Source organism: Anomaloglossus baeobatrachus, chromosome 2, assembly GCF_048569485.1.
Source record: "Anomaloglossus baeobatrachus isolate aAnoBae1 chromosome 2, aAnoBae1.hap1, whole genome shotgun sequence".
Lineage (NCBI taxonomy): Eukaryota > Metazoa > Chordata > Amphibia > Anura > Aromobatidae > Anomaloglossus > Anomaloglossus baeobatrachus.
This window is the reverse complement of record NC_134354.1, coordinates 626,212,642-626,228,222: the sequence shown is the minus strand read 5'-3', so window position 1 is coordinate 626,228,222 and position 15,581 is coordinate 626,212,642. Positions and strand designations below refer to the sequence as shown.

Below are 15,581 nucleotides of genomic sequence, written 5' to 3'. Positions count from 1 at the left end.
GGCGGATGGACCACGTTTGGGAGTGCGCAGCATGGCGGATGGAGCACGTTTGGGAGTGCGCAGCATGGGAGATGGAGCACGATGGGGAGTGCGCAGCATGGCGGATGGAGCACGTTTGGGAGTGCGCAGCATGGGGGATGGAGCACGATGGGGAGTGCGCAGCATGGCGGATGGAGCACGTTTGGGAGTGCGCAGCATGGCGGATGGAGCACGTTTGGGAGTGCGCAGCATGGCGGATGGAGCACGTTTGGGAGTGCGCAGCATGGGAGATGGAGCACGATGGGGAGTGCGCAGCATGGCGGATGGAGCACGTTTGGGAGTGCGCAGCATGGGGGATGGAGCACGATGGGGAGTGCGCTGCATGGCGGATGGAGCACGTTTGGGAGTGCGCAGCATGGCGGATGGAGCACGTTTGGGAGTGCGCAGGATGGGAGATGGAGCACGATGGGGGGTGCGCAGCATACGGGATGGAGCACGATGGGGAGTGCGCAGCATGGCGGATGGAGCACGTTTGGGAGTGCGCAGCATGGCGGATGGAGCACGTTTGGGAGTGCGCAGCATGGCGGATGGAGCACGTTTGGAAATGCGCAGCATGGCGGATGGAGCACGTTTGGGAGTGCGCAGCATGGGGGATGCAGCACGATGGGGAGTGCGGAGTATGGCGGATGGAGCACGTTTGGGAGTGCGCAGCATGGAGGATGCAGCACGATGGGGAGTGCGGAGTATGGCGGATGGAGCACGTTTGGGAGTGCGCAGCATGGCGGATGGACCACGTTTGGGAGTGCGCAGCATGGCGGATGGAGCACGTTTGGGAGTGCGCAGCATGGGAGATGGAGCACGATGGGGAGTGCGCAGCATGGCGGATGGAGCACGTTTGGGAGTGCGCAGCATGGGGGATGGAGCACGATGGGGAGTGCGCAGCATGGCGGATGGAGCACGTTTGGGAGTGCGCAGCATGGCGGATGGAGCACGTTTGGGAGTGCGCAGCATGGCGGATGGAGCACGTTTGGGAGTGCGCAGCATGGGAGATGGAGCACGATGGGGAGTGCGCAGCATGGCGGATGGAGCACGTTTGGGAGTGCGCAGCATGGGGGATGGAGCACGATGGGGAGTGCGCTGCATGGCGGATGGAGCACGTTTGGGAGTGCGCAGCATGGCGGATGGAGCACGTTTGGGAGTGCGCAGGATGGGAGATGGAGCACGATGGGGGGTGCGCAGCATACGGGATGGAGCACGATGGGGAGTGCGCTGCATGGGGGATGGAGCACGATGGGAAGTGCACACCTCCCCCCAACACACACACATACGCGCGCGCGCGCGCACACTGCACAACACACCACACACACACACTGGGAACCACAAACAACTGCCCTACACAGACACCCACACACAGACAACGCTGCACACACAAATATACGCACATACCGCACAACACGCACATTGCACAAAACATACCTCCCCCCAAAACACACCACACACACACAAACTGCGCAACACACACACAACGCTACAGACACACAGCGCTCCACAAACAACGCAACACACAAACAACACCGCTCTCACCCCCCATCACACCCAGACAACATCCAGAACATGTACAGCGCCCTACACAAACACTTGGTAACTACACACAACAACATCTATATATATATATATATATTTAACAAAAATCATACATGAACTACACAATACGTAAATTCTAGAATACCCGATGCGTAGAATCGGGCCACCTTCTAGTATATATATATATATAGATCTATCTATCTATCTATCTATCTATCTATCTATCTATATATATATATATATATATATATATATATATATATATATATATATAGACTAGCTGTACTACCCGGCTTCACTGGGGTTAATAACTGTTGTTAACAAAATAGAATGTAATAACAAAAATATATTCTGCACACAAAAACCACAAAACAAATAGATAGAAATGTAATTATTAAAAGACAAAAAACTAAGCTAATAGAATCATTTCACAACATATATTTCAACACCACAGATATTCCACACAGATTTAACTAAATTGGCCAAGTAATGTGCTCAGTCTGTCTCTTTCCAGGTCTGTCTCTTTCCAGGTCTGTCTCTTTCCCCGTCTGTCTCTTTCCCCGTCTGTCTCTTTCCCCATCTGTCTCTTTCCCCATCTGCCTGTCTCTGTCTGTCTCTTTTTTTGTCTGTCTCTATCGCTCTGTTTCATTCCCCATCTGTCTCTTTCTAGGTCTGTCTCTTTCCCCGTCTGTCTCCCCGTCTCTTTGTCTGTCTTTTCCTGTCTGTCTCTTTCCCTGTCTGCCTGTCTGTCTGTCTCTTTCCTTGTCTGTCTCTATTTCTCTGTCTCTTTCCCCGTCTGTCTCTATCAAGGTCTGTGTCTTTCCCCATCTATCTTTGTCTGCCTCTCTGTTTGTCTCCTCTTTCCCTGTCTGCTTGTCTCTATCCCTGTCTGCATGTCTGTCTGTCTCTTTCCCCATCTGTCTCTTTCCAGGTCTATCTCTTTCCAGGTCTGTCTCCTTCCAGGTCTGTCTCTTTCACCGTCTGTCTCTGTCTGTCTCTTTCACAGTCTGTCTCTGTCTGTCTCTTTCACAGTCTGTCTCTGTCTGTCTCTTTCACGGTCTGTCTCTGTCTGTCTCTTTCACAGTCTGTCTGTCTGTCTCTTTCCGTGTCTGTCTCTATCTCCCTGTCTCTTTCCCCGTCTGTCTCTCTGTCTGTCTCTCTCTATCCGTCTCCCCACCGACATCTTATTACCTCACATATAAGCTTCTTATACTATGAATGTCTTTTGTTCCTATAGCAACCAATCACAGCTCCTACTAATAACCTATATCTCTAATATATAAAGCTGAATGTGTGTATGTATGTATGTATGTATGTGTGTGTGTGTATGTCCAGGACTGGAATCTGCACCGTCGCAGCTACAGCCACAAAATTATATATATGTACACATATATCTATACTGTATATACACAGTGATAGAAGTACAAATACGGGATGCATAATAGAAGTTATGTAGCATTTAGCTTGTAATAAAATTGTATGTCTTTAGTCCTTATGAATACCAGAGACAGCCATTACTTAATAGATATAAAACAAATTTGTGTGCCAAAATTAATCCCATCACGAACATGGGAAAAAAACTTGTCCGGGTGGCAGGAGGTGCAGAGTGTGATATTTTGACTCTTGTCCTCTATGGTATCATCTTGAATATTCTGTGGTAAAATACCACCACGTTCCAGAAGGATCCTTCAGAAAAAAAAAAGAAAACAAATCAGATGAACAAGGCCATTCACTTTATATTAGCTACAGTTTAATATGATCGGTATGTAAAAGGATTGAAAACAAACTGTAATCCAACTCTTACCAAAGAAATAACCCTCTTCAGTTTCCTCATTATCAGCCCCTCACATTTTGTACCGTAAGTATTTGCTATTTTATTGTTTAGGAGTACCCCCTATTGGGTTGTTAACCCTGAAATTGTCTAGTAACATACTGATGTTTGATGTCAGTTGTAAGCTCTCACGAGCAGGGTTGCCATTTTTCCTTTTAAATATTGTATCCTCTATAATTGTTACTTGTTTGTATATGTTTATGTATATGATATGTATATGTTCCTCCTGAATTGTAAAGCGCTGCGGAATATGTTGGCGCTATAGAAATAAAGATTATTATTATTATTATTATAGTTGGAGAAGACATGAGCTTCTGGTGGAGCACTATGACCGAATCAGCCTTATAGCTGAAGTATGCGCACAACAATCCTATAGAGTACCACCTCACGCTACAGTATCCTGCAAATATTGGAATTTGGGGAAAAATGCAAAAAGTAAGAATGCTTTAAAAAATGGACGTGTTAATAGTTTTTGAATCAATCAATATAAAGTAAATGAACAAAAGAAAAATGTAAATGAAATCGATATTTGGTGTCCCCATCTTCACCTACAAAGCAGCATCAATTTTACATTCACTTGCAAACAGTTTTTGAAGGAACTCGACAAAGATTGTTACAAACATCCTGGAGAACTAACCAAAGATCTTCTGTGTTTATAGGCTCATGCAACTTATTCTATCTCTCCATGTAATCCCAAACAGACTCTGATTTTTAGATCTAGGCTCTGTTGGAGTTATAGCATCGTTTCTAAAATGCCTTGTTCATCTTTACACAGAAGATAATTCTTAATGACAAAGGCTGTATATTTTGGGCAATGTCCTGCTGTAGAATAGATTTAGAGACAACTAGATGCCTCTGTGACGGTATTATATGACGGATAAGTATCTGCCTGTATTTCTAAGCACTGAGGACACCATTGATCTTGACCAAATGTTTGTCCATTGACTGAAAGATAGCTCCAAATTTGGAAGGACCCTCCTCCTTGGTTTACCGTTGTCTGGAGACACTCATTATTGTAGCTCGTCGGTAAATAAACTGCCTTTTGTTACAGCCAGGTATTTCTCATTTTGACTCTTCTCAAAGCACCTGCTGCTATTTTTGGTTTTGCAACGTCGTTCCTATGTTTTTGTGCATTCTAGAACCTCTTGGTCTTGTTTTCATGTGAAAGGTATGGCTTTTTGGCCCCAATTCTTCCATGAAGATCCCTTTTGGAATTGAATTCTACTTGAATTTTTTGAAATTTGCATTCACCAAAATGCATATTTTTTTGTAGTTCAGTTCCACATGGATTCAGTAACATGGTGGCCATCAAAATATATATCTTTTAAATAAACCTTCTACTCACTTCTCCAGCCCTTCCTCATCACATGTCCGGTCCACATCGCATCTTCAGAACGCTTCCACCCGTGCTGAAATCCCTGTGCCTCTTATGCCAGGCCAGGACTTCCAACTTTGATGAGTGCCTGGTAGGGTTCTGCACAAGCATGTGAAAGGTCATGGCATCATGATTTCACAGTGTGTGACGTTAGCTTGCGCATACATAACCTAAACCCTCTTGGACTCCATCAAGGATGGAAGTCTAGGACCAACAAGAGCACGTCATGAGGGTCTCCTGTTTTGAGGAGACTTGTGACAGGATTGGGATATGTCTCACATTGCTTTGTGAGACTCTGGATATTAAACGTATTTGCTTTCTTGTAGTGCAGCAAGGGTTTAGGACTCTTTCCTTGCTGATAATTGCTTGTTAGTTCATCTCAGGTTTGTGACCACTCCCATTCAATTTAGATAGTCACGTGTTCCATCACCTAATGCCAGTTATAGTGATTCACTCTGAACTGACCACCTTGGAGGGAGGTAGCTTCTTGTAGCTGCTGGAGTCCTGTTGTCTGCAGCCCTGGTGTCTATCAGCAGCTTTGAAGTTGAAGTATATGCTTTTGTCTATGTTCTCCTGTTTGTCTACCTTCCCCTATGTCGGACTATTGTAGGGGTGTAGTCTAGTGCACTTACCAGTCTTTGCTCTAGCCAGGGTAAGTGGAGGGACAGATAGGGGCTAGATATGTGACAGCAATGAGGGGAAGGACTCATATAGGGACATTAGGTGAGCTCAGCGTTCAGACTCAGGTTAGTGTCAGAAGGTGTCCCGAACCCCACTCCCTATTGTCAGGGCCTCCCTCTCCCTTTCCATTCCCATTGTAACTCTGTGTTGCACCATGCACAGAACATCCCCATGTCCAAGCATGACAGAGAGGCCTGATGATTTTAGCATGAGCATGGCCTTTCTGACCTGATGGTGGGTGATAGTGATGAGTAAAGGCCCAGTCACACTAAACAACTTACCAGCGATCCCAACAACAATCCAACCTGATAGGGATCGCTAATAAGTTGCTAGGAGGTTGCTGGTGAGATGTCACACTGCGACGCTCCAGCGATCCCACCAGCAACCTGACCTGGCAGGGATCGCTGGAGCGTGGCTACACGAGTTGCTGGTGAGCTCACCAGCAACCAGTGACCAGCCCCCAGCCAGCAGCGCCGCATGGAAGCGATGCTGCGCTTGGTAACTAAGGTAAATATCGGGTAACCAACCAGATATTTACCTTGGTTACCAGCGCACACCGCTTAGCGCTGGCTCCCTGCTCTCCTAGCTACAGTACACATGGGGTTAATTACCCAATGTGTACTGCAGCTACATGTGCAGAGAGCAGGGAGCCGCGCACACTGCTTAGCGCTGGCTCCCTGCTCTCCTAGCTACAGTACACATGGGGTTAATTACCCGATGTGTACTGCAGCTACATGTGCACAGAGCAGGAGCTGGCACAGACAGCGAGAGCGGCGGAGGCTGGTAACGAAGGAAAATATTGGGTAACCAAGGTAAGGGCTTCTTGGTTACCCGATGTTTACCGTGGTTACTAGTGTCCGCAGAAGCCGGCTCCTGCTGCCTGAACATTTAGTTGTTGCTCTGTCGCTGTCACACACAGCGATGTGTGCTTCACAGCGGGAGAGAAACAACTAAAAAATGGCCCAAGACATTCAGCAACAACCAACGACCTCACAGCAGGGGCCGGGTTGTTGCTGGATGTCACACACAGCAACATCACTAGCAACATCGCTGCTACGTCACAAAAGTTGTTCGTTAGCAGCGATGTTGCTAGCGATGTTGCTAGCGATGTTGCTAGTGATGTTGTTTAGTGTGACTGGGCCTTAAATGTGCGGAGAGATAAGGGGTAATGTGAGTATAAAGCTGGGTTTACACACTGCAACATCGCAAAGGACATCGCTGTAACGTCACCGGTTTTGTGACGTAACAGCGACCTCCCTAAGTCTCTGTTGAGTCACTGGTGAGCTGTCAAACAGGCAAACCTGGCCAACAACGCAACAGCGATCCGGACCTGCAGAGCGACCTAGCTGGTTGTTGGGGACGTTGATAAGCAGCCTTTTGAAAGGGAAGTTGCTAACAAAGTCGCTGCAAAGTCTTTCACACACTGAAACTTTGTAGCCATGCATGCTGCACAGCGGGAAACAAAGGACCTAGGAATGGTCCTGAACGATTTGTAGCGATCAGCAACTTCATAGCAGGGGCCAGGTCGCTGATGTGTTTCACACACTGCAACATCGCAAACGACATCGCTATTGCGTCACAAAACCGGTGACGTTACAGCGATGTCCTTTGCGATATTGCAGTGTGTAAACCCAGCTTAAGAATTCTCCTAATTTTTTTACATATTATGCTTCCTATGCTTAGGAATCTAGATAAACCAAAGAACATAATAAGGGACAATAAATAAAATAACTTCTCCACTAATTGAATTTCCCGGGAAAAACGCACAAAGAGGCACATTTGAATTTTGCCCGATCGGTTTATTTCTATATACTGTAGCATGTCTTTAGTTCTTCAGGAATCCCTAAGACAGTCATTGCTCAGAATACTACTTAACCAATAGGAAACAAAGTTTGGTATTAAAATTATTTCCATTACAGACATGTGAAAAAAGTTGATCAGGTTGGCAGGAGATGTGTTGCGATTGAGACAAGTTCAGGCTTTGAAGTGAATTGAGAAGTGAGGACCAAGCAAGAGACGGATATGTACCAAATGTAGAACTGGTGGAGGAAGGTTGAACTAGATGGACCTAGGTCTTTTTTCAACCTAAGTAACTATGTAACAATGTAACACAGCAGAGAACCATACTACCTATAAGAGAATGGCATTGTCCAAGTATAGATTCTGTGGGAGAAAAAAGAAAGACATGCTTCCAGAGAGGAGAAACAGCAGGAAGCCAGTGATATTGCCTGGCCTGAGACCAGAGAGGGCAGTGAGTGACCAGAGACGTTATTAGTTTGTTTTATAACCTTACATGAGATTATGCCTGAGAAAATATGCCTGCTGCAAAGCAACTATGGTAGTGTCGGTTAGGCCGGCGTCAAACGCTACGACATATCAGGCGATATGTTGTCGGGGTCTTGGATTCCGTGACGCACATCCGGCATCGTTAGACATATCGTAGCATATGACAGCTACGAACGACTGTTAACGAGCAAAAACACTCACCTTATCGTTGCTCGTTGACACGTCATTCATTTTCAAAATGTCGGTCTTCCTTCTGCGCGCCGGTTGTTCGTCATTCCCGTGGCAGCACACATCGCTCCGTGGGACACCCCGGGAACAACGAACAACAACTTACCTCCGTCCTGCCGGCAATACGGAAGGAAGGAGGTGGGCGGGATGTTACATCCCGCTCATCTCCGCCGCTCCGCTTCTATTGGGCGGCCGCTGTGTGACGTCGCTGTGACGCCGAACGTCCCTCCCCCTTTAGGAAGAGGATGTTCGCCACCCACAGCGGCGTCGTCCGGGTGGTAAGTGCGTGTGACGGGGTAAACTACTTTGTGCGTTACAGGCAACTGATTGCCCGTGACGCACAAACGATGGGGGCGGGTACGATCGCTAGTGCGATCGCACGATAGATCGTACCGTGTGACGCCGGCCCTAGTCCACACTGCCCCATGGAGGAATTACCAGTGCAATGGCCGATGTACAAGTGTCCACAAGGGGCACCACACTACATCTGGCGGATCCCACTCCAATGGAACAGACAGGTGCAGCTCTGTGCTTTCTTTTCTATGGCGGCACTTAAAATTGCTGAGCATATGCGAACATCTCTCCATATTATGAGAGCACACAATGGAGGTCCATTTTGTAGATAGATGTAGGTCAAACTGGTTGGACATTTATGGCATATCCTATCAATATGCCACACCATATGAATACGATATGCCAGAGATGTCCCAGACGGGACAAACACTTTAATGGTATCAATTTGGGTGTTGATGAAAAACGTATCTTTCATCCTTAACATGGCTCTGGTAAAGGAATTTTTGGACACACCATCAATATTTGACAGGTGCATGAACAACTTAGGGCAAAATTGCCGATCAGCACAACAAAGCACCTAGTCATCCAATATATGGCTTACTTGAACTACATCAAACCTAAAAAAATCTATTTTTAAAACATTTTCAGCAATAACGTCAAGGACAAAGCATACTGTAATAGACACAGAAAAGTGAAACATGAACATGAATTTATTTTTTAGCACAGAAGACTTCACAATGTTCTCTTAGCTAAAAAAAACATTTTTCCCCGGAGAACTTTGGACATGAATTATTGACACAAGCTAATAGTATGGCTTTCTGAATCCTCCACTCTAGTACATGACCCATATACAGCAGTTTTCTGACACTGTGAAGGTATTTGTTATAAAGTGTACTTAAACTTCTCATTATAAACTAGTCTTAATATTCTACATATTCTTAATGTATTCTCTGGTAATATAGCTATCTGGTCATTATTTTCCTTGTGCAAGTGCCCAAGTTATTATAGGTGCATTATAATAAGGTATTATATATCATACAGGTGTTTGAAAAAGTATCTGCCCCTTCCTGATTTCCTATTATTTTGCATGTTTATCACAGTTAAATGTTTTCGATCACCACAACACAAGTAAACACAAAATGCAGTTTATAAATGAAGGTCTTTATAATTAAAGGAAAAATAAATCCAAAACTACCGGGCCCTGTGTGAAAACGTGATTGCCCCCAAAGCCTAATAACTGGTTGGGCCACCCTTAGCAGCAACAACTGCAATCAAGCGTTTGTGATAACTTTCAAAGAGTCTTAAGGAATTTTGGCCCACTGTTCTTTGCAGAATTGTAATTCAGTCATCTTGGAGGGTTTCCAAGAATGAACCGCCTTTTTAAGGTCAAGCCACAGCATCTCAATTCGAAATAGGGCAGGACTTTGACTGTGCTACTCCAAAGTCTTAATTTTGTTTTACTTAAGCCATTCAGGTATGGATTTGCTGTTGTGTTTTGAATCATTGTTCTGCATTGTTCTAACCCAAGTGCACTTCAGCTTGAGGTCATGAACTGATGGCCGGACATTCTCTTTCAGGATTTTTTGTTAAACAACAGAATTCATGGTTCCATTAACCACAGCAAGTCTTCCAGGTCCTAAAGCAGCAAAACAACCCCAGACGATGACACTACCACCACCATATTTTACTGTTGGTATGATGTTGCTTTTCTGAAATGCTGTGTTACTTTTACGCCAGATATAATGCGACATCCAAAAAGTTCAACTTTTGTTTGTCAGTCCACAGAGTATTCTCCCAAAATTCTTGGGGATCATTAAGATGTTTCTTGGCCAAACTGAGATGAGCCTTTATGTTCTTTTTGCTTAGCAGTGGTTTTAGTCTTGAAACTTGCCAGGCAAGCCATTTTTGACCAGTCTCTTTCTTATGGTTGAGTCATGAACACTGACCTTTACTGAGGCAAATGAGGCCTGCAGTTCTTTGGATGTTGTTGTAGGGTCTTTATTGACCTCTTTGATAAGTCGTCCCTGTGCTCTTGAGGTAATTTTAGTTAGCCAATCATTCTTGGGAAGGTTCACCACTGGTCCATGTTTTCACCATTTGTGCATAATGGGTCTCACTGGTTTACTGAAATGCCAAAGCTTTAGAAATGGCTGTATAACCTTTTCCAGACTGATAGTGTCACGGGTTTGTCATGGGTGACAGATAGTCATGTGGTTTCTTGGCATAGAAGGTCACAGCGTTTGGCTGCGCAGAATGATCCATGACTTTCCATTAGTCCTACTGTCAGGACCCAGTGGAGCTAGCCTTCCACCCAATTGCTGATCATCAGCATTCTCTTGGTGCTTAAATACCCCTTTTTTTTCTTGGACTGGGGCTGGTGATATTCTTCAGTTAATGCAACCCTTGTTTGCAAGCAGGTGGCTTGTACTCCTCTTTTGTATCGTTGCTAAAAACTTTGCTGAACTTCTACCTGAGTCATCTGTAGATAAGTCGTTCATGCATTTTCCCCCTGTGTGTTCTCCTTGTGTCTTCTATAGTGTTTAGTGGGGTTGACAAAAAGCTTGTCCCATTCATTCCCTAATTAGGGCCCAATACTAAGGGCAGCTTTGCACGTTGCAACATCGCACGTGCGATGTCGGTGGGGTCAAATCGAAAGTGACGCACATCCGGCGTCACTTTCAACATCCTTGTGTGTAAATCCTAGATGATACGATTGACGAGCGTAAAAGCGTCGTTATCGTATCATCGTTGCAGGCTCCGACTTTTTCATAATTACGCTGCCGCGACAGGTACGATGCTGTTCCTCGTTCCTGCGGCAGCACACATCGCTGTGTGTTACGCCGCAGGAGCGAGGACCATCTCCTTACCTGCCGCCGGCGGCTATATGGAAGGAAGGAGGTGGGCGGGATGTTTACATCCTGCTCATCTCCGCCCCTCCGCCGCTATTGGCCGCCTGCCGTGTGACGTCGCTATGACGCCGCACGACCCGCCCCCTCAGGAAGGAGGCAGGTCGCCGGCCAGAGCGACGGTCGCAGGGCAGGTGAGTGCATGTGAAGCTGGCGTAGCGATAATTTTCGCTACGCCAGCTATCACAAGATATCGTACCTGCGACGGGGCGGGGACTATCGCGTGCGACATCGCAGCATCGGCTTGCGATGTCGCAACGTGCAAAGCCCGCCTAAGGATACCTAGGGTCAGGTATCCAGCTTGGCGCGTAGATGCGGAACCTATCTCTGGTGGTGAGGGCCCCTGAGACCTGCAATAGGTTTGGTTAGAGGTTACCATCTTTCCTTTCCCTAGACACAGGGTTTCCCTTTCGACGTTCTCTTGGTACTTCCCGTACTAGCGTGACAGATAGATCTCAATTACTTTGTTTTTCCTTAGTTCCTGAATTTCTTTGGATCAAGGCATGATGTCTAGCTTTTGAGGATCTTTTAACCTACTTCACTTTGTCAAGCAGGTCCTATTTAAGTGATTGCTTGATTGAGAACAGGTGTGGCAGTAATCAGGCCTGGGTGTGTCTAGGGAACTTGAACTCAGCTTCCCAAAGATATGATTAACCACAGTTAATTTATGTTTTAAGAGGAGGAAGGGGTAATCACTTATTATTACTAGAACCAGGGTCTTTGCCACTATATCATGCTGCTCTCAGATTAAATAGCAAAAACCTGCTGCCAGATTCTCTTTAAGGAGGATCACCTTTAACTAAACAATGTGGTCAGTGCCATTATATGAAACAAATATTGACTTACCGTGTTGCTCTTCTGATATCAACATATGGATTAGGGGACTCGAACCTTCGGACACAACAGGGGTCAATGTCATAAAAGGTCTTGGCTTCCTCTTGTGTTAATGTAAAGCAGCAAGGTCCTACTGATGGACCCAGGACTACTACCATGTCCTTCACATCACTCCCGTACTCTGATATCATGGCTTTTACTGTGGCCATCGACACTCCTAGCAAGGTGCCTTTCCAGCCTAATAAAAATAGATAGAAATTTTGACTGTAGTTATATGAAGAACAAGACACTTGGCATTTACTATCCCCAGCACTGTATTGCAGTGTTCAGCTTGTACTACATCTAGAAATCAAAAACTGATTTATGTACCAATAATAGATATGCACTATGCTGGCAAGAGTATAATGCGTTTTATTCACTCTGCCAATATATTAGGCTGTGTAAGCAATATAGAAGTCCTACCCTCTTCCTACAGAAAGGCTTGGATGGTGTCTTCTGCAGTTTCTTTCTAGTTCTACAAAGCAATCACATTATTGTGTCTAAATAATACAATCATAATTTACTATATAACCCTGATATGTGATTGATGGTGCCAGCTTTGGGTCCTTAAGCTATTAAAGGGAATCTGTCAGGTCCAATATGCACCCAGAACCACGAGCAGTTCTGGGTGCATATTGCTAATCCTTGCCTAACCATCCCTGTATAGATAAAGGGATCTTTAGAAAAAGTACTTCTAAAGATCTTTTATTGTATGCTAATGAGCGTGGGGACTAGTACCCTGGGCGTTGCTTCCCTTGCTAGTCGGCACCATTAGCATGTTAGTACACCCCTGTGGGCGTGCCAGCATGCTAATGAACGCACAGCGTCAGAGGATGATCTTACCTCTCCGCCGCCATCGCCACCCGACAATTGATTTCAGCTCAGTGCGCATGACCACAGAATTTTGGTCATGTGCATTATTAAGTCAGGTGTATGTGTGACGCCCTGGCCTATCAGGTTGTCACAGGGTATTGTGCAATCTGCCCTTCTGCACAGTATCCGCATCCTCCTTGGTTACAGATCCCTGTTCTTTGATGTTGCTAAGATCAGAGCCAATCAAAACTCTAAGAACACTTTGCACCACACCCACCAGACACACCATTGGGGGGCCTGAAGGGAATAAGGCCACCCACTTGGGGGGTTGGTTGCCAGTCATTGCAATAGTTACCCATCCACTACAGAATACAATATAAACTTATCTCTCTCACCCACAAAGCTCTGCACGTCCACCCTTATCGCTGCCTATCGTCCAGCCTGTGCTCTCTGTTCTGCAACTGATTTCAACAACCCTAATCTAAATCTCCCACTTTCGTCTCCAAGACCTTCTCGCGTTCCGCCAGTTTTCTGAAATGCTTTACCCCGGACTACCTGATTAATATCTAGCCCCCACATTTTTAAGGGTGCTTTAAAAACACATCTCTTTAGACAGACCTATTCCCTCATTTCACTCATTTAACTCTCCCCTGTTGCCTCTTTTAATTTTTCCTCAGAATCTGGACCCTCTTATTCACCTGTCTCCACATCCTTTATGCACGCAATAGCACTTAGTAACTATACTTAGAAAGATACTGGCTGATGATCGGATCATGCAGCTTTATATGAAAGCCCATATTTATTATAATGATATCCGGACTGTTCATGACATGCACTTTCTACCTTTTCTGCCCCCCATTTCCTTATAGATTGTCGCTTGTGAGCAGGGCCCTCACTACTCCTGTAACTGTTGAACTATGTAACTTTGTAATGCTGTTATTGTCTGTACATGTCTCCCTTAATTGTAAAATGCTGCAGAATATTTTGGCGCTATATAAATGAAATTATTATTATTTATTATCATCATTGTGCAGATAATGCTTCAAATAATATTCTAGAACAACTCTTGCTTGTGGACAACTTTTTGAAAATTTCCTTAAATTTTACTAAAACATTTTCACCATGTGTCTATAACATGTTTATTTTCCCCACTTCAATAAGAAGGATCAGCAAAATGACTGTGCCTTTTTGTTACAAAACATCTTGTTCAGATTATGAGTAAACATGATTCCAGGATTTAGATCCAATGGATTCCATTATGATTATTCATCCTGCAAGATTGTATTGATGAGAAATATATACTATATATGGCCTGGAGCCCGGTGATCATACTATTATGGATGTTTCTGCAATGTAAAAAATCCAGGAAAGGACAAGTCACACATGTGGCATATCACAGCTAGCAAGGAACCAGAAGGCCATTATACTGCATTTATGCATCTTCAGCGCCATCTAGTGTATGACCAGATGCTGCACATTTACAAATGATGTCAAATATTTTACTCTGCAGTAAGTAATAATATTTTTTATTTCTATAGTGCCAACATATTCTGCAGCACTTTCCAAGTTAGAGGAGACATGTACAGAAAATATTGCACATTACAAAGAAACAGTTCAACAGATACCAAGAGGAGTGAGGGCCCTGCTCACAAGCTTACAGTCTATGAGGAAATAGGGGAGACACAAAAGGTAAAAGGTAGAAAGTGCTCAGGGCAGATATATCATTGGTGCAACCTGTGCAGCCACACTAGTGGCCTAAGGCGGGCTTTAAACGTTGCGACATAGCTACCGATAGATCGTCGGGGTCACGTCGTTAGTGACGCACATCCAGCGCCGGTAGCGACATCGCAACGTGTAAATCCTAGGTGCGACGATGAACGAGCGCAAAAGCATAAAAAATCGTTGATCTGTGTCACGCCGTTCATTTCCATAATGCCGTTACTGCTGCAGATACGATGTTGTTTGGCATTCCTGCAGCACCACACATCTGTGTGTGACACCACAGGAGCGACAAACATCTCCTTACTTGCGTCCACCAGCAATGCGGAAGGAAAGAGGTGGGCGGGATGTTATATCCCGCTCATCTCCGCCCCTCCACTTCTATTGGCTGGCCGCTTAGTGACGTCGCAGTGACGTAGCTGTGACGTCAAACGCACCTCCCCCTTGAAGGAGGGATTGTTCGGCGGTCTTAGCGACGTCGCCGACCAGGCTTGTGCGTGTGAAGCTGCCGTAGTGATAATGTTCGCTACGGCAGCAAGCACCAGATATCGCATGTACGACGGGGGCGGGTGCTATCGCGCTCGACAATTGCTAGCGATGTCGCAGCGTGTAAAGCCCGCCTAAGAGGTTGGGGGGGCCAATTTCCACCTCCATTATGAGGAGCTATTGGAGAACATAGATCCCATGTACTATTCTTGCACAAGGGCCATTTTTGGTCTGTGTCCTCCAGTAAAAGTACTTTTATTGTATGGTCTAGTGATCAATATAATAAATAGGGTATTCAAATAATGCTGAATGATCCGGTCATCAGCCAGATACAAGGAGCTATTAAGTGCATGGAGGGTGTGTAAACACATGCTATGAGGGACAAGATTTGGAGAAACATTTTGTAACTGCTATACTTAGATATATGAAATGAGGTGAAAGGCTACTCTAAAGAAATGTGTTTTTAGGGCAAACTTAAAACAGTGGCTATTGGAAATTAAATTGTCCTGGGTGTCGCATTCCAGAG

General features: G+C 45.3%; 1 protein-coding gene across 1 annotated transcript in view; it reads right to left on the bottom strand.

Moving 5' to 3' along the window:
* Nucleotides 1-1,067: 1,067 nt before the first annotated feature.
* Nucleotides 1,068-15,581, bottom strand: part of LACC1 (laccase domain containing 1) — a 58,649-nt gene continuing 44,135 nt past the window's right edge. The window contains exons 5-6 of the mRNA XM_075334384.1: nt 12,011-12,236; nt 1,068-3,249 (exon numbers count right to left, since the gene is read on the bottom strand). Coding sequence (XP_075190499.1) covers nt 3,078-3,249; nt 12,011-12,236 — 398 coding nt within the window. The 3' untranslated portion in view covers nt 1,068-3,077. The remainder of the gene's footprint in view (nt 3,250-12,010; nt 12,237-15,581) is intronic.